Source organism: Carcharhinus amblyrhynchos, chromosome 5 (genome assembly GCF_965287045.1).
Source record: "Carcharhinus amblyrhynchos chromosome 5, sCarAmb.v2.hapA, whole genome shotgun sequence".
Classification (NCBI taxonomy): Eukaryota; Metazoa; Chordata; class Chondrichthyes; order Carcharhiniformes; family Carcharhinidae; genus Carcharhinus; species Carcharhinus amblyrhynchos.
In genome coordinates this window covers 80,169,506-80,188,397 of record NC_137328.1, presented here as the reverse complement: position 1 = coordinate 80,188,397, position 18,892 = coordinate 80,169,506, and the positions used below count along the sequence as shown (strand labels likewise).

Sequence of the window (18,892 nt, the reverse complement as noted above, 5' to 3'; positions counted from 1 at the left end):
TCCAATTCTTTTTCGAAAGCTATGATTGGATCTGCCTCCACCAGACTCTCAGGCAGTGCATTCCAGATCTTAACCACACGCTGTGTAAAAATGATTTTCCTCATGTCACTGTTAATTGTTTTGCCAATCACCTTAAATTGGTGTCCTCTGGTTCTCAACCATTCCTCCAAATGGAACAGTTTCTTTCCCACCTATTCTCATGATTTTGAACACTTCCACCAAGTCTCCTTTCAACCTATTCTCCCAGGAGAACAGGACCAGCTTCTCCAACCTATCCACCTAATTTAAGTTCCTCATCCTGAGAACCATTCCTGTAAATCATTTCTGCACTCTATCTTGAGTGTCTTCGCATCCTTCCTAAAGTGGGTGTCCAGAACTGGATACAATGGCCAGAATTCTCCAGTTTCACACATCCCGCTACTGCTGCCAGTAAGAAAGAAAAATTTGGCACTTAGTCACTTCTTTGTTCACAACAGCAGGACTGGATAATCCCAGCCGCGGGTACGCCAATAGAGACTGAAGCAGTGTTTTATACAGGTTGAATATAACTCCCTTGTCTTTGTATCCTATGTCACATTTTCCAAAGCCCAGGATCCCAAACGCTTTATTAACTCCATTCTCTATCTGCCCTGCTGTGATCTGTGTTCATTCCCATCTGCTCCTGCACCCACGTTATAATTGTACCCTTGCCTTATTTTGCCTCTGTTCATTCATCCTACCAAAATGAATCATTTCATAGGAACAGCACTAGGCCATTCGACCCATCAAGTCTACTCTGCCATTCAATACAATCATGGTTGATCATCTACCTCAATGTCTTTTTCCTACATACCCACATACCTACACTGATATTTTAAAATCTGTCAATCTCTACTTTAAACATACCCTATGGGTGTGATTTTCTGGCTGTGCTTGCCCCAAAACTGGAAAATCCCACCCAAGATCAATGGACCTTTCCATGGTGCGCCCTTCGCCTGCTTTGATTCCGGTGGTGGGTGAAATGGGAAATTCGCCCCAATGACTGAGCTTCCACGGCCCTCAAAGGCAAAGAATTCTGAAGATTCAAACCCTCTGAGTAAAAAATAGTTTCTTCTTCTCAGTCCTAAACGGTTTTCACCTTATTTTGAAATTATGTTCCGTGGTTCCAGACTCCTCAACTGGGGGAAACATCTGCATCTACCCTGTCTATCAGTCTATATTAAGTACCCTGTCTATATTAAGTATTTTGTAAGTTTCAATAAGAAACGGCCTCAGGTCACTGTTTGTGTGGAGTTTGCATGTTCTCCCCACGTCTGCATGGGTTTCTCCAGGTGAACATAAGAACATACAAATATAAGGAAAGGAGCAGGAGTAGGCCATCTAGCCCTTCGAGCCTGCCTCGCCATTCAATAAGATCATGGCTGATCTGAAGTGGCTCAGTTCCACTTTCTCACTTTCTCCCCCTAACCCTTAATCCCCTTGCCTACCAAAAACCTATCTACCCGCGTCTTAAATATATTTAGCGAGGCAGCCTCCACCACTTCAACGGGCAGAGAATTCCAGAGATTCACCACCCTTTGAGTGAAGAAGTTCCTCCTCAACTCTGTTCTAAACTGCACCCCCCTTATCTTGAGGCTGTGCCCTCTAGTCCTGCTGTCCTTTCTGAGCGGGAAGAACCTCTCCACCTCTACCCTATCCATCCCTTTCATCATCTTTTCTGTCTCAATAAGATCCCCCCCTCATCCTTCTAAACTCTAACGAGTACAAGCTCAGTCTATTCAACCTCTCTTCATAGCTCAACCCCCTCAACTCCGGTATCAGCCTAGTGAACCTCCTCTGCACTCCCTCCAAGGCCAAAATATCCTTGCGCAAGTGCGACGACCAAAACTGCACACAGTACTCCAGCTGCGGCCTCACCAGTGCCCTGTACAGTTGCAGCAAGACCTCCCTACTTTTATATTCAATCCCCCTCGCTATGAAGGCCAGCATCCCATTTGCCTTCCTGATCACCTGCTGCACCTGTAGGCTGGGTTTTGCGACTCATGCATAAGGACCCCCAGGTCCCTCTGCACCGTAGCATGCTGCAGCTTTTCGCCCTTTAAGTAGTAGTCCTTCCTACTATTATTCCTGCCAAAATGGATAACCTCACACTTGCCAACATTGTATTCCATCTGCCAGGTCCTCGCCCACTCACTCAGCCTATCTAGATCCCTCTGCAGACTTTCTACACCCTCCGCACAATTTGCTGTTCCACTTATCTTTGTGTCATCAGCAAATTTTGACACCCTACACTCAGTTCCCTCCTCCAGATCATCTATATAAATGGTAAATAGCTGAGGCCCCAGCACCGACCCCTGGGGCACTCCACTAGTCACCAACCACCAATCCGAATAGCATCCATTGACACCCACTCTCTGCCTCCTATTTGACAGCCAATCCCCTATCCACGCTAACACCTTACCCCCAACTCCATGCCCCCTAACCTTCTGTAACAACCTTTTGTGCAGCACCTTATCAAACGCCTTCTGAAAATCGAGAAACACCACATCCACCGGTTCCCCTCCGTCCACCGCACTAGACACATCCTCATAGAATTCCAATAAATTCGTCAGACACGACTTCCCCTTAACGAATCCGTGCTGCGTCTGCTCTATCAAACAATTCTTCTCAAGATGCCTCGCTATTTCTTCTTTGATGACGGATTCAAGCATTTTTCCTACAACAGACGTTAAACTAACCGACCTATAATTCCCTGCTTTTTGCCTGCTACCCTTTTTAAACAGAGGCGTAACATTAGCCATTTTCCAATCTTCCAGCACTTCCCCAGAATCCAGCGAGGTTTGGAAAGTAATCACTAAGGCATCCACTATCACCTCCGCCATTTCCTTCAGAACCCTGGGATGCATTCCATCCGGTCCTGGGGACTTGTCCACCATCAGTCCCTCTAGTCTGTCGAGCTCTACCTCTCTAGTGACAATGATCTCATTCAGGCCCTCAACTCCTACCATCTTTCCATCGTTAACACCCGGCAAACTATTTGCATCCTCCTCCGTGAAGACCGAAGCAAAAAACTTATTCAAGGCCTCAGCCATTTCCTCATCCCCCACCACTAAATCCTCCCTCTCATCCTCTAAGGGTCCAACGTTCACCCTAGCCAGCCTCCTCCTCTTTGTATATTTATAAAAACTCTTACTATCCTTTTTTATATTTAGCGCTAGCCTAGATTCATAGTCTATCCTTCCTTTCTTTATCAACTTCTTCGTCATTCTTTGTTGATAGTTAAACCTCTCCCAATCCTCTACTCGCCCACTACTTTTAGCCATTCTAAACGCATCAGCTTTTAATTTAATACTCTCCTTTGTCTCCTTCGTTATCCACGGCTGATTATCTCTTCTCCTACAATCCTTCTTTACCATCGGAATAAATTTCTGCTGAGCACCAAGAAAGATCTCCTTAAAGATCCTCCACTGTTCCTCAGCAGACCTACCTCCCAATCTGTGCCCCCAATCTACATGCGCCAATTCCTCTCTCATCCTATCATACTCCCCTTTGGTTGGTTCAAACAAAGGACACAGGTCTGGGATCCTACTTTCGGGATCCTACCGGGTGCTCCGGTTTCCTCCCACAATCCAAGGATGTGTGGGTTAGGTTGATTGGCCATGATAAATTAACCCTAGTGTCAAGGGATTAGCAGGGTAAATATGTGGGATTACAGGAATTGGGTCTCGGTAGGATTGTGGTCAGTGCAGACCTGATGGGCCGAATGGTTTCCTTCTGCACTGTAGGTTAGAGGGATTAGTGGGTAAAATATGTAGGGATATGGGGGAAGGGCCTGGGTGGGATTGTGGTCAGTGCAGACTCAATGGGCCAAATGGCCTTTTTCTGCACTGTAATGCTTCTATGTTTCTATGGTTCAAAATTCTAGCATTTCCCCTACTAGTGATGTAAGGCTTACAGATCTGTACTTCCCTGTTTTCTCTCCCCCCTCCCTCTTGGGCGGCACTGCTGTTTCAGAATGCCAGGGATCTGGGTTCAATTCCAGGCTTGGTTCACTGTCTATGTGGAGTCTGCATGTTCTCCCCATGTCTGCGTGGGTTTCCACCGGGTGCTTTGGTTTCCTCCCATAGTCCAAAAGGCGTGCTTGTTAGTTGCTTTGGCCATGCTAAATTCTTCCTCAGTGTACCCGAACAGGCACCGGAATGTGACAATTAGGGGATTTTCACAGTAACTTCATTGCAGTGATAATGTAAGCCTACTTGTGACACTGATAAATAACCACAAAGCTCTGCATTAAACTAAATTTCACTAAAAAATGCTGCAAAAATTCATCATTAATGACCTAACACCTCAATGGAAAATGTATAGGCTGGTTACTTACCATTTCCTAATGTTTTCAATACATTATTGATGAGCTGCATATAGTTGGTGCAAAGCTCAGCATAGCTAAATACTTCACCAGTGGTTTCAACTTGAATAACTTCACTTTTTTATTCAAACTATTTTTCCACCATAATTAACAAAGTGTTATAATTTGCCCCCAACTGTGAAATAATTACTCTTTTAGTTCTAATTAATTCCTGTTTAAACGTATATGTAATAACACGTCTGCTTCGTATTATCTGGATTAGATGGTGTATTTTTCCACATCGGCCCTGCAGAGTCCCATAATAATTCCAATAGCGTCAGCTTAGCCTTTTGCAACAAAAGCAGTTTTGCTTCCTTTTATTACTCTTCAAATATCAAAGACTTAAGAGCAGATATCATCCTTACTGTTCCTACTGAACATGTTCCAATGTTCTTATCTTTACTCAAAAGTAATAATCAAAACATAGAATCCCTAAAGTTCATAAGAAGGCTATTCGGCCCATCAAATCTGCACCAACCTCCTCCCCCCAAGAGTATCTTAGCCAGGCCCACCCCCCTGCCCCATCCCCCTAACCCCGTGCATTTACCACGGCTAATCCCCCCAACCTATACATCTTTGGACATTATTGGGCAATTTATCATGACCAATTCAGCTAAGCTGCACATCTTGGACTGTAGGAGGAAACCAGAGCACCGGAGGAAACCCATGCAAACAAAGGGAGAGTGTGCAAACTCCACACAGCCACCCAAGGCCGGAATCGAACCCAGTTCCTGGGGTGTGAGGCAGTTAGTGCTAACCATTGTGCCACCGTGCCGCCCCATGGAGCACAATGCTCTAAGTATATCAACCATTTTATAAAGCAACATTTATATTTTGTAAACACTTTTAAAAACATTGATTTCTTTTTCTCAACTGGATTACTGTATTTTCTAGAATCTACTGTTCCACTTTATGAGATGCAAGTCCAAGCAGATTGAAGACTTGTCTCTCCCCATAATGGTGCAGTTAAAATCAGGAACTTAACATGGAGGTGATAGTCTGTGTGAACTTGTTTCATGCCATTATGTGGCATAGTCTGTGAGACCTGCAATAGCCTGTGTCATTGCCAAACAATCCAGTAATTTTAGCCCAGAAGGAAGCACTTGACCCGACATCATTTTACTTTGCTTTTGATTCAGATTTTTCCAAGGAAACACTATATAATTCCATTCAAACTAGGGAAAATTAAAAACATTGCATTACAGGATAACTTTTTATTTACAGTGTTTGTCCCTCTTATGCAATGGATCAATTTTAACCCATTCAAAACCCAAGTCAACCCCATGTTTCTATTATGCTCAAGCATAATATCAAAGATCTGCGTTTTAGAAAACAATTGTTATCTTCAAAGGTGTTCACTTCCTCTCAGAGAATGGGTCCTACCTTATTACAAACTCATGACTATCAATCTCCTTTCCACATCCACTACCGAGGAGAATCCCAGAATTTCCAACAACTGCACAAGTACTGAATCGCCTGTTCTTCATAGGGGACACTTCTGGGAGAAGACTGTGTAAATTGTGAGAGATGTTGAGGGTCCGGCGCCTGTCCAGCACATAATGAATAATATCCCCTGGTTTCAAGCTGCTTTTCACTACTGATATATCTCTCTCAGCGTCTAGAAATCGAAGAATATCCTTCCTGCATTAAAAGAAATGAAATCCAGTGAAAAAGACAAATCACTTGGAGAATATGCTTTCACTCAACTAAGGTAACAGGATTACAAGTTAGGCTGTATTTTTATGAATATTAGGGAATGACACCATCAGAAATACCATCTTCATGAAAATACATGAGAAGCGTCATAACAACACTACAAAACCATGGTCAGTTCACACCTGAAACACCGTGTGCAATATTGAGCTCCTCACTGCTACAGCAAATACAATAACCTTGAAAAAAAGCCAATGCAGATTTATTCAGCCAAAGGTGAGAATTCTGAGTCATAAGGAGTGGATAGGATAACCAGAGCTTCAGTGATTTGAACTGGGAAGATGTGGGGGTGGCATTTGATTAGGGGTTTTCAAAATGATAAAAGAACCAGACAAAGTAAACATAGATAGATATTTTCCCTAGTAGACCAATTGAAGACAAGGGGTCATGATCCTCAAATAAGCTGGGATACATAAAGGTGAAAAGCAGAAAAAAAATTGTTCCTGCAACATGCTATTGGAATGTAGAACACTCTACTGCAGGTAACGGTCATTTCTAATTGAATAAAAAATTCAAGAAATTTATTATTTAAATGAATAATATAAATAATGCCATTTGCCTGCTTTACAGAATCAGTAATTGGAATTATTTTTGGAGGAAGCAGACAAATGAGGCCGGATTCTCCAACCTCACCCACCAGCCCCTCCCCCCCCCCACCCCTCCCCCTTTCCCAAGCTGGGATTCCGACTATAGTGAACAGAGACTCGGCTGAATGCCAAATTCTCCGTTCTTGCCGGCAGCGTCCGTGGTTGGGTGGGAACAGCTAGAGAATCTGGCCATGGACTGTGTAAATTTGGTCCCCAAGAAAGTTCAAATTAAATAAAAAAAAGGATTGAATAACTTCCTTCTATGCTTTATGCTTTAATTTCTATTCTAAAATTGTGGATGTATTTCTGTTTCAGTAAAGGTAAAACATTACAGAAATTCAAAGAGTGAAAATTAGCTGTTTTACGTCTTCCGATCTTTAAAGATCTAAAATCAGGAGTACATTCTTACTATGCTTTCTGAAGGTCTAAAATAAAAATGAAAAAGCACTCATTGTTTATGGTTCCTTTTTTAAAATGAAACATATTTGATTAAACAAGCCATTTACTAAATTTGAAGGTTTTCTTGCCATCGAGATTTGCACTTGCAAATGTTTTAGTATCATTTTGAAATGACATTGTCAACATAGTAAGTTCCTTAGAAAACACTTTACTATGCACATAAATAGAACTTGTAAAAACTCAGTAAGTGGTATTATTAAATCACTGGTCGTATCTGCCACACATTGTTAAAACAAACAATACTTTGAATAACAATTAAATCAGAGCTTAAAACTGCATTCAGAACGTTAATATCACAGATATCTGCTAGATTTCTGACACACAGTTGTATAAACAGAGCTTTCAGAGTGCAATTATAGAGAGCCATAAAATTGTTGGTGAGCACTGTTGCCTGAACAGGCATCTGCTTGTTCGGGCAATAGTGCTCGCCAATGGTTTTGTGGCTCTCCATAATGTCTTACTTCATTTGGGTCCTACTCAGGTTGTAGCTTTTGATGGCGCAGCACATGTTCTTAAAGTGATTGATGGAGGCCAAACTGCAAACTGTATAAACAATTTGTTTCAATAAATTTTAAGATGAGAAGGAGCTTAAATGCTTCTGTTAAGTCATAATGACCTGGTCTGCTACCAAACCTTCTGTGTTCTGTCTACTGGAGTTGTCTCTCCCCTCTTTTAACATGCACTTCCAGTTTGTTAGGAAGGTAGGTCAAATTCCCTTGGGAGTCCCTGATCTGGTTTGCACCATGAAAATGGCTTGTTCCCCACTGATGCCATTGGCCAGGCATAGTAGATCCAATACCTATCCTACGTACAATATTGGAAATAATTTCTTATACACTTAGCTCGACTTACATTAAACTATTTACCATTTCCTCTTTCAACCCATTAGCAATTCAAATAAATAAATAATGTGCAATAATTGTGGCAGGGAAGTGAGTTAATTCCCCAATCTTCTGTGTATCCAATCTCAGCTACGCTACTAAAAAAGGGATTGTGGAAAATATATATGAAAATATATTTTAGGGGAGGCAGTGACTAGGTGTATTGTCACTGGACTAATAATCCAGTGACCCAGACTTATACACTTGGGACCCAGTTTCAATTCCCACCATGGCAGAAGGTGAAATTGAATTCATTAAAATATCTGGTATTAAAAGTTTAAAGGTGACCATGAAACCATTGTTGAATGTCATAAAAGCCCATCTGGTTCAATAATGTCCTTCAGGGAAAGAAATCTGCTATCCTTGCCTGGTCTGGCCTATGTATAACTTCAGACTCATAGCAATGTGACTGACTTTCAACTACCCTCTGAAATGGCCTAGCATGTCGCTCATTTCAAGGGCAATTAGGATAGGCAATAAATGCCAGCCAGTGACACCTAGATCCCATGAAAGAATTTTACATATTCAGGGAAAGGACATTCTGTAGGTTGCTCTTGTCCCCTTCTCCAATAGCACCTGGGAACAAGTTATCAGCTAGGCCTGCAAAAGGGTTAAGGAGATGAGAAAGACAATGAAGGAACCCATATCCTCACAGAACAAAAATGCACCCTACTGATGTTACATTCTTTAGATGATAATGTACCATATTCATAAATCCAAATCAAATAACACAGCACATAGAATTGGTTTTGATTGAGTTACTTAGTTTCGAATGAGCATGAGTCCCAAATTGCTTAGGAATTTCAGAAAATCTCTACAATATTAAAGTTCCATGCCTTCTTGTTGCTGGACATGGTTCAATATTTCCACTTTTTCCTTAATTGTCTCTTAAGTCCCTTGGTTGAAATGACTAATCACGCTACCAGCTAATGCATCCTTCTTGTGTTAGACTTACGAAAGCCATGTTATTTCTTTTAAAATTTTTTTTAATGTTTCACATTACTGAGTGTATTCCATACACAGGTGAATTAGTCTGCCACAGCAGCAGGTGATTCTGAAAAATCACTGCACGTTCAAATCTTTTCTAATCGTGTTTTCTCAGAATTTAATATCAGTAGTAGTGCAGCGCTAATGCGGAGAAATGTTGTCCTTGGCAGACGGAGATTCTATTAGTTGCTCTGCTATCCATTTAATGGGAAAGAATATTTTTATTTATTATTTTTTATCAGTGTCGTTAGTAGGCTTACATTAACACCGCAATGAAGTTACTATGAAAATCCCCTAGTCACCACATTGCTGGGTCTGTTCGGGTACACTGAGGGAAAATTTAGCATGACCAATGCACCTAACCAGCATGTTTTTCAGACTGTGGGAGGAAACCGGAACACCTGAAGGAAACCCTTGCAAACATGGGGAGACCAAAACGTGCGGACTCCACACAGACAGTAACCCAATGCAGGAATTGATTACCTGGAGGAAACCCATGTAGACATGGAAAGAATGTGCAGACTCCACACAGACAGTGAACCAAGCCGGGACTTGACCCTGGGTCCCTGGCACTGTGAGGCAGCGGTGCTAATCACTGTGCCACCTTACTCTGATAAACCACATTTACTGTTCCTTCTGAAATGTTCTGCCTTATTTTTGAAGATTTCAGTGTGAATCATTAACACTGGAGAGAAATAACCTGCAGCACAGATGGAATTCTATATGGGATGGCACAGTGGTTAGCACTGCTGCCTCACAGCGCCAGGGCCCCAGATTCAATTCGCGGCTTGGTTCACTGTCTGCACGTCCTTCCTGTATCTACATGGATTTCCTCCAGGTGCTCTGGTTTCCTCCCACAGGCCGAAAGTGCTGGTTAGATGCATTGATCATGTTAAATTCTCCCGGGGTGTGGCAACTAGGGGATTTTTCAAAGTAACTTCAGTGGTATGAATTGTGAAGTAGGGCTACAACAAGAACCCAGTTCTGTTTCTCTTGGCTGCTGGTTTGCACTAACATTAGCTGGCCTACAGAACGTAAACAGGTTGCTGTAATAATTTCTCTCATAGAAATCCGTTAGCCAATTTTCAAAATGATACACATTTTGTCATTGAATTTTATGTTCAATAAGTTGAACAATGCTTGTATCAGAAACTGGAACTATTTACTAAACTGGATACACCACGAGGAATAGTGAAAAGCCTTTTTTATTTCACTTATGAGAAAGATTTTCTTAAGGAATTGATCATAGGACTTAGGTGAATAAACTGAGAATGTCCATATTCTTCCAATGGTTCAGTGCACCACATATTAAGATAATGAATTTATCTTAATTTACCCTCCCAGTTTCGCGCATAGGTCTGTCATCCTAGTTATCTCATGGGCAATGGTAGGGATAGCTGTGGTTAGTTCTGATAACCCTTGGTTCAAGAGAGGGAAAAGCACTCTGGATTTCCCCAGCAATTTGCTATCCCTTGAACCCCACCAGACAGGAAAGATCTACAAGATCAGTGTTAACTGTAATAATGCCCACGCACAAATATCTGCTAACAGTTTTCACCTGGATATGTATGTGACACTGATATACACCAGCGTAAGATCATGGAGTGCTATTGGTGGATGCCAAAAATTCAGTGCCTTCAAGACTGTAAGGTGGGAGAATTGAGGATAAAATGGGTAGCATATTGTGTCTATTACATAAGAACATAAGAAATAGGAGCAGGAGTAGGCCATCTAGCCCCTCGAGCCTGCCCCGCCATTCAATAAGATCATGGCTGATCTGTCGTGGCTCAGTTCCACATTCCCGCCCTCTCCCCATAACCTTTAATCCCCTCTCTCATCAAAAACCCATCAACCCGCATCTTAAAAATATTTAGCGAGGTAGCCTCCACCACTTCAACGGGCAGAGAATTCCAGAGATTCACCACCCTTTGAGGGAAGAAGTTCTTCCTCAACTCCGTTCTAAACCGTCCCCCCTTTATCTTGAGGCTGTGCCCCCTAGTCCTACTGTCCTTTCTGAGCGGGAAGAGTCTCTCCACCTCTATCCTATCCATCCCATTCATCATCTTATACGTCTCAATGAGATCTCCCCTCATTCTTCTAAACTCTAATGAGTACAAGCCTAGTTTATTCAGCCTCTCCTCATAGCTCAACCCCCTCAACTCCGGCATCAGCCTAGTAAACCTCCTCTGCACTCCCTCCAAGGCCAAAATATCCTTGCGTAAGTATGGTGCCCAAAACTGCACACAGTACTCCAGCTGCGGCCTCACCAATGCCCTATACAGCCGCAGCAAGACCTCCCTACTTTTATATTCAATCCCCCTCGCTATGAAGGCCAGCATCCCATTAGCCTTCCTGACCACCTGCTGCAGCTGCAAGCTGGGTTTTTGCGACTCATGCACAAGGACCCCGAGGTCCCTCTGCACCGCCGCCTGCTGCAGTTTTCGCCACGTAAGTAATAATCCTTCCTACCATTATTCCTACCAAAGTGGACCACCTCGCACTTGCCAACATTAAATTCCATTTGCCATTTCCTGGCCCATTCGCCCAGCCTATCTAGATCCTTCTGTAGACTCTCCACACCCTCCGCACAATTTGCCGTTCCACCAATCTTGGTGTCATCAGCAAATTTCGACACCATACACTCGGTTCCCTCCTCCAGATCATCTATATAAATGGTAAATAGCTGAGGCCCCAGCACCGACCCCTGGGGCACTCCACTAGTCACCAACCGCCAATCCGAATAGCACCCATTGACCCCCACTCTCTGCCTCCTATTTGACAACCAATCCTCTATCCACGCTAACACCCTACTCCCAACTCCATGTCCCCTGACCTTCTGCAATAACCTCTTGTGAGGTACCTTGTCAAATGCCTTCTGAAAATCAAGAAAGACCACATCCACTGGCTCTCCTCTATCCACCGCCCTAGACACATCCTCATAGAACTCCAGTAAATTTGTCAGACATGACTTCCCTTTAACGAAACCGTGCTGCGTCTGCTCTATCAAGCAACTCCCCTCAAGATGCCTCGCTATTTCCTCCTTGATGACGGATTCTACACATATCTGTCACAGTTTTTAAAAACAAAACTGATTCCCATTTATCTTGAAAATGGTCAGTTATTCCTGATTGCACAGCTGGAAGGGAAATAAAGCTTCCCCAAACTCCTGAGGATTTAGATAGTTGGTGTATGTGACAGCATTTTACAATATATCTGCCATCTATTTACAGGTTTTCCTGTTTGCAAGTGTGTATTGTAGACCACTTCCTCTAATGCTGTATAAATACAAAATGCAATAATTTCTGAATTGCAAGTGAAAGCTTTATAAAATGTTCCAGCTGATTACTAATGCTGGAAGTCTCGGCAACAGGAACCCCTTCACCATTGTCTCTTCAAAAGGAGGAAATTTAAATGAAGAAACAGCTGTTCCGTTTTCAAAGACCCAAGTCACCTTCTGCTTTTAGCAGAACTGCTCAGCTGAAAAGAAGTAAAGTCAGGTTGACCCTGTTAATCAATTTACTTCCAGCTTCAATGTCTTGTAAGTTTAAGTAGAAAAGGTTTATAATATTTTGTGCATTTGGCCAACATGAATAGCTCCAACAATAAAAAATTAAATTATTCTGGGCACTGCTTTAATTGTCGAAAGGTGCTTGTTTAAGTAATATTTTCTAAACCAATTCATTATATTTTGAAGCTTTTTTTTAAGAAGTTTTTTTTTATGCGTCACAAGTAGTCTTACATTAAATTAACACGACAATGAAGTTACAGTGAAAATCCCCTACTCACCATGCACCAGCATCTGTTCGGGTACTGAGGGAGAACTTAACATGGCCTATGCACCTAACCAGCATGCTTTTCAGACTGTGGGAGGAAACCAGAGCACCTAAAGGAAACCCACGCAGACACATGGAGAATGTGCAGACTCCAGACAGACAGTCACCCAAGCCAGTAATTGAACTCAGGCCCGTGGCACCGTGAGGCAGCAGTGTTAACTGGTGTGCCACCAAAAATGTATACATAAGTATTATATCTTTATATTATGGGGGAGCTGCATCTGGCAGTTTTGTTCATCAGCAGCCTGTAGTGTGTCATCATTCTGGTGAAGGCCAGCAACTTGAACTGAAGAGCAAGAGAAGTTTACAGCCTAGCCTGGCCCTTTCTTTACTTAACAAACACACATCTGCACTTCCCAAAAGGAATCATGGGTGGTGGTTATGAGTTAAAGCCCTGCTGAGAATGTATCCATGATGTGGAGATGCTAGTGTTGGACTGGGGTGAGCACAGTAAGAAGTCTCACAACACCAGGTTACAGTCCAACCAGTTTATTTGATAGTAATCTCGCAAGCTTTCGGAAACAGTGTTCCTTTGTCAGGTATGTGGAAGGTTCTGATCAGAGAAGGGCATATAAAGTCACACACAATTTACAGAATACTGATTAGAATGTAAATCTTTACAGCTAGCAGGTTAGCTAGCTTGTGAGATTACTATCAAATAAACTGGTTGGACTCTAACCTGGTGTTGTGAGACTTCTTACGAGGATGTATCCAACCAGGAAGACCTGGAAAACTACAGATTATGTTCCTAGTAAGTGCTAAATTAGCTGAATTTAGACAGGGAAGAAGCAGGAATGTCAGAATTGAATAATTCAGGTCTGGGAAAGGGAATTTCAATCAGAAATCCCACTCTCCAGCGTATCCTGTGATGGCCCTCCCTCTCTATTCCCATATGGAAAATTCACATCAGGTGGCCTCCTCCTTCAGGTACAATGCCTTACAAGGTCATTGGCAACCATGGACTTCTATTGGATTGTTCCACTGTTATGCTCGGCAAAGCATTGCAATGGTTTGCCACTGCCTTCTGAAGTGAGGCTGACAAGGAAACTCTCCCACTTTTAGTGCCCGTCTCATCATCTGTTGTATTGGGAGGATTTACGGACTGAGAATCAACTTGCTTGGCAAGATGAATGCATCTTCCATCACCTCAGTGTCCTGTAGTAGAAACTGAGATTCAAGCCTAGAGGTAGGGATGCTATACTGCACCACAAAACCTCCCTTCGCTGCTACAAACAATTCCATTTTCACTATCTAGACTCAGGCATTGGAAACACTACTTATGAAAAGAGCCTATGGAATCATATTTGTCCCTGCCTTCAGGAGAGGAAACATGAAAATTGAGAAACAGAAACAGAAATGCGAATAACAAAAGTCAAATACCAAATTGGGACTGTTTTACCTCATTAAAAGCTATGAAGCATGTTAGACTAAAAAAAACACACATGGACTGTAATCCCAATCACTGCAAATGCAAAAAACTTATGGGTGATTAATGTGCTATTTCTCGGTTTCCCTATGGACATGTAGCCAGGATTAGGATTTTGCTGCTGGTCTATACAATGCAGACACTTCTGGCAATTCACTGTCAAAATATAATTTGCAACTACTGCATATCTCGTGTCCCAAATTCAACATGGCTCCGGATTCTATGTCACAAATTCAGTACGCCTACAGGCCATGTGCTAAAGGTCAATATGCCTTCAGATTGGCTGTGTCACATGTCTTCTTCAAACAGCAACAGAAATGCAATGAGAAAACTATAAAGATGAAGTCCACTCCTTTATGCACTTAAACAGTAAGTTATAACTAATTGCAGTCAAATAAGTGACCTACGCTCAGTGTTCAGGTGAGCAACTCCAGCTTTATTCACAATCAATCTGAGCCTCTTATCACAACTACTGTCTTGCAATCCAGAGAGATATTTATCATCTTCTCTCTTGCATGCACTCCCTCTTCTGTCACTATACATTTACATAAACAGAATATATATGTAAAGCAAGCCTTCCTTTGATGACAAGATATGTCTGGGGCTCCCCCCGTTATTATAGTTTCTATTTTGTACTGAGTTGAGAGGTGTGTTAAATATTTCTCTTTCCTCTATCTGTTTGAAAATCTTGTTATCCAGCTCAGTCCACTTTGATTCTCAGTGATTGCCAACTGACTGTAACTGTGAATAATCACTAACATTAGGATTTAACTATAAAATTTATTCCTGAAGATTTCTTTCGCCTTTATTGTATTTTCCCCTGAATTGTCCCTCTGAATAGTTTTCCAAGCTAGCTGACTAATAATAAAGTAGACCACATGCTACGCTGCTGCATTTCAGGTTTAGTTTCTTTTTCCTGTTACACTTTCTTCACAGCAACAGTGCATGTAAGAGATTGCAGCCCTGTGGTCTTTCCTCTATTAATACCAACTATTGTCAGAGGAATACTCTTGGTTCATTAAGCATTTCCATCATTAGTGCTCATATTACTAAATTATGTACATCATAAAATGAGTACTGCCGATAATTTAAAATGTTCAGCTAAATGTCAGGTGGCTTGGGGCAGAGGAAGTCTGGTGACTAGTATTGTGATGTGGAGATGCTGGCGTTGGACTGGGTTAAACACAGTAAGAAGTCTCACAATGCCAGGTTAAAGTCCAACAGACTTATTTGGTAGCACAAGCCACTAGCTTTTGCAGCGCTGCTCCTTCATCAGATGAGTGGGAGTTCAATTCACAAACAGGGCATATAAAGACACAAACTCAATTTACAAAATAATGGTTGGAATGTGAGTCTTTACAGGCAATCAAGTCTTAAAGGTACAAACAATGTGAATGGAGGGATGGTTAAGCACAGGTTAAAGAGATGTGTATTGTCTCCAGCCAGGACAGTTAGTGAGGTTTTGCAAGCCCAGGCAAGTTGTGGGGGTCACAGATAGTGTGACATGAACCCAAGATCTGGTTGAGGCCGTCCTCATGTGTGCAGAACTTGGCTATCTGTCTCTGCTCAACGACTCTGCATTGTCCTGTGTTGTGAAGGCCACCTTGGAGAACGCTTACCCGAAGGTCAGAGGCGAAATGCCCGTGATCACTGAAGTGTTCCCCAACAGGAACAGAACACTCTTGCCTGGTGATTATCGAGTGTGTTCATTCATCCGTTGTCGTAGTGCCTGCATGATCTCCCCAGCGTACCATGCCTCATGGTGAACAATCACTGAAACAACTATATGATGACATCAACAAGTTCCATCTCACCATCAGTCTCACCATGGACTACTCTGCATTCTTGGACACACGCATCTCCATCAAGGACTGCCACCTCAGCACTTCACTGTACCATAAGCCCATGGGTAACCTCATGGTGCTCCACTTCTCCAGCTTCCACCCTAAATAAATTAAAGAAGCCATCCCCTACGGAGAAGCCCTCCGTATACACAGAATCTTCTCAGATGAAGAGGATTGTGACAGACACCTCCAGATGCTGAAAGGTGCCCTCATAAGAACAGGATATGGTGCTCGACTAATCGAACGTCAGTTCCGATGCGTCACAGCAAAAAAACCACACCGACCTCCTCAGGAGACAAACACGGGACACGGTGGACAGAGTACCCTTCATCGTCCAGTACTTCCCTAGAGCAGAGAAGCTACAACACCTTCTCCGGAGCTTCAACATGTCATTGACGAAGACAAACATCTCGCCAAGGCCATCTCCACACCCTCACTTCTTGCCTTCAAACAACCGCACAACCTCAAACAGACCATTGTCCGCAGCAAAGTACCCAGCCTTCAGGAGAACAGTGACAATGACACCACACAATCCTGCCACAGCAACCTCCACAAGACATGCCAGATCATCGACACGGATGCCATCATCTCATGTGCGAACACCATCCACCAAGTTTACATTACATACACTTGCAACTCAGCCAATGTTGTCTACCTGATACGCTGCAGGAAAGGATGTCCCGAGGCATGGTGCATTAAGGAGACCATGCAGATGCGACGTCAATAGATGAATGAACACCGTTCAACGATCACCAGGTAAGAGTATTCTCTTCCTGTTGGGGGACACTTCAGCGGTCACATGCATTCAACCTCTGATCTTAGGTAAGTGTTTTCCAAGGCGGCCTTCACAGCACACGACAGCACAGAGTCGCTGAGCAGAGACTGATAGCCAAGATCCGCACACATAAGGTCAGTCACAGCCAGGATCTTGGATTCATGTCACACTATCTGTAACCCCCACAACTTGCCTGGGCTTGCAAAATCTCACTAACTGTCCTGGCTGGAGATAATACGCATCTCTTTAACCTGTGCTTAATCCTCTCTCCACTCAGACTGTCTGTACCTTTAAGACTTGATTACCTATAAAGACTCGCATTCCAACCATTATTTTGTAAATTGAGTTTGTGTCTTTATATGCCCTGTTTGAGAACAGAATTCTCACTCACCTGATGAAGGGGCAGCACTCCGGAAGTTAGTGGCTTGTGCTACCAAATAAACCTGTTGGACTTTAACCTGGTGTTGTGAGACTTCTGACTAGTATTGTCGCAGCAAACATGACAATACATGTAATAAAGATCTAAATAATCTTATTTTTGTTTTATCTACTCTGACCTGTGACAGCAAAATTGGCTGTAAAAAAGAGAAAATAACATGTAGATCTACTGAGTTCCAAAATCATGCTGATACCTTTACTCAAAAATGCTGGGTAATGATTTGGTGTAAAAATGTAGCTTCCACATACAGTGGGGCCATGCAAAATTGCTGAAAATGTTCATGTTTCCTATTCCATTTTGAAAAACCCTCCCATTTTATTTATCCACCGGCACAGTGGCACAGTGGTTAGCACTGCTACCTCACAGAGCCAGGGACCTGGGTTCAATTCCTGGGTCATGTCATTGTCTGTGTGAAGTTTGCACATTCTCCTCGTGTCTGCATGGGTTTCCTCCAGGTGCTCCGGTTTCCTCCCACAGTCCAAAGATGTGCGGGTTTGGTTGATTGGCCCTGCTAAATTGACCCTAGTGTTAGGCTTAGCAGGGTAAATATGTGGGGTTATGGAAATAGGGCCTGGGTGGGATTGCGGAAGGTGTAGACTCGATGGGCTAAATGGCTTCCTCCTGCACTGTGCGGATTCTGTTTCTCTGCTAAAAATAACTATTTTGAAGTCTTTACAGCCTTAAAGTGGTAACTTAAAATACATTAGGATGTTAGTTACACAATGTGAACACAACTTTGCAATGTGTACAACATCAGATGACTCTATTGTATCCATTGAAACTTTATACCTGATCTTGAACACTAGGGATGCATTGTTTTTCCAACCTTTGACAGTGTGCTCGAAGCGTGGAAGCACACTTTTCCTGTTTACTTTCCTGGAAGCATTGACCATCAGTCTGGTTGGGCTGGCTTCTCCATCCCTGAAACAGTTAAGTTGTTTTTTAAAATCAAGTTACTGCAGAGGTTGCTTTCGACTGCTTATCAACCCCAGTTGACAGGCGAGGCAACCACAAAATATGCATCTCATACAAACTGCTCAAGTACAGCTGACCATTGATGTTTCACACTATTGCTTCACCCATACCACCAGTCACGTACAGCTTTTTTCTTCCTGTTCGTGACAATGATAGGCACTTCTCGAAGCACAGGCGATCCGGCCACAGTTTAACTTGTGAGCTGTAGCGAGGATGACTGAGTTGAAAGCTCGCCTTGCCTTTACCACAGCTCCCCCTCAATCCAGCGGATGAGACAAGACAGAGCTTGGCAATCATCTCACTCCATCCAGCGGACACTTGGTTATATGTGACTTTCTGACAAATGCTGACTTTCCGCTCTCACAGAATAAACCGCATGCTTAGCTTTCGCAACAGAGAAACAAAACGTTTTGTTTTCCCCAGACTGAATTACTGAAAGAGTCGATGGCAATCTAATCTAAAATAACAACCCACTGCACCGTTATGGGGAGCATACAAGGTGTTGAACTCGCAATGACAGCTTCATAAAAGAAACGGTGAGGTTGAAACAAAAAAAATCGATATGAACAGGAGAATGGCTTAATAGTTC

General features: G+C 42.7%; 1 protein-coding gene across 1 annotated transcript in view; it reads right to left on the bottom strand.

Moving 5' to 3' along the window:
* The window catches only part of st8sia4 (ST8 alpha-N-acetyl-neuraminide alpha-2,8-sialyltransferase 4), a 70,886-nt gene that overhangs the window by 50,936 nt on the left and 1,058 nt on the right, over nucleotides 1–18,892 (bottom strand). The window contains exons 2-3 of the mRNA XM_080189070.1: nucleotides 18,118–18,249; nucleotides 5,768–6,025 (exon numbers count right to left, since the gene is read on the bottom strand). Coding sequence (XP_080045196.1) covers nucleotides 5,768–6,025; nucleotides 18,118–18,249 — 390 coding nt within the window. The remainder of the gene's footprint in view (nucleotides 1–5,767; nucleotides 6,026–18,117; nucleotides 18,250–18,892) is intronic.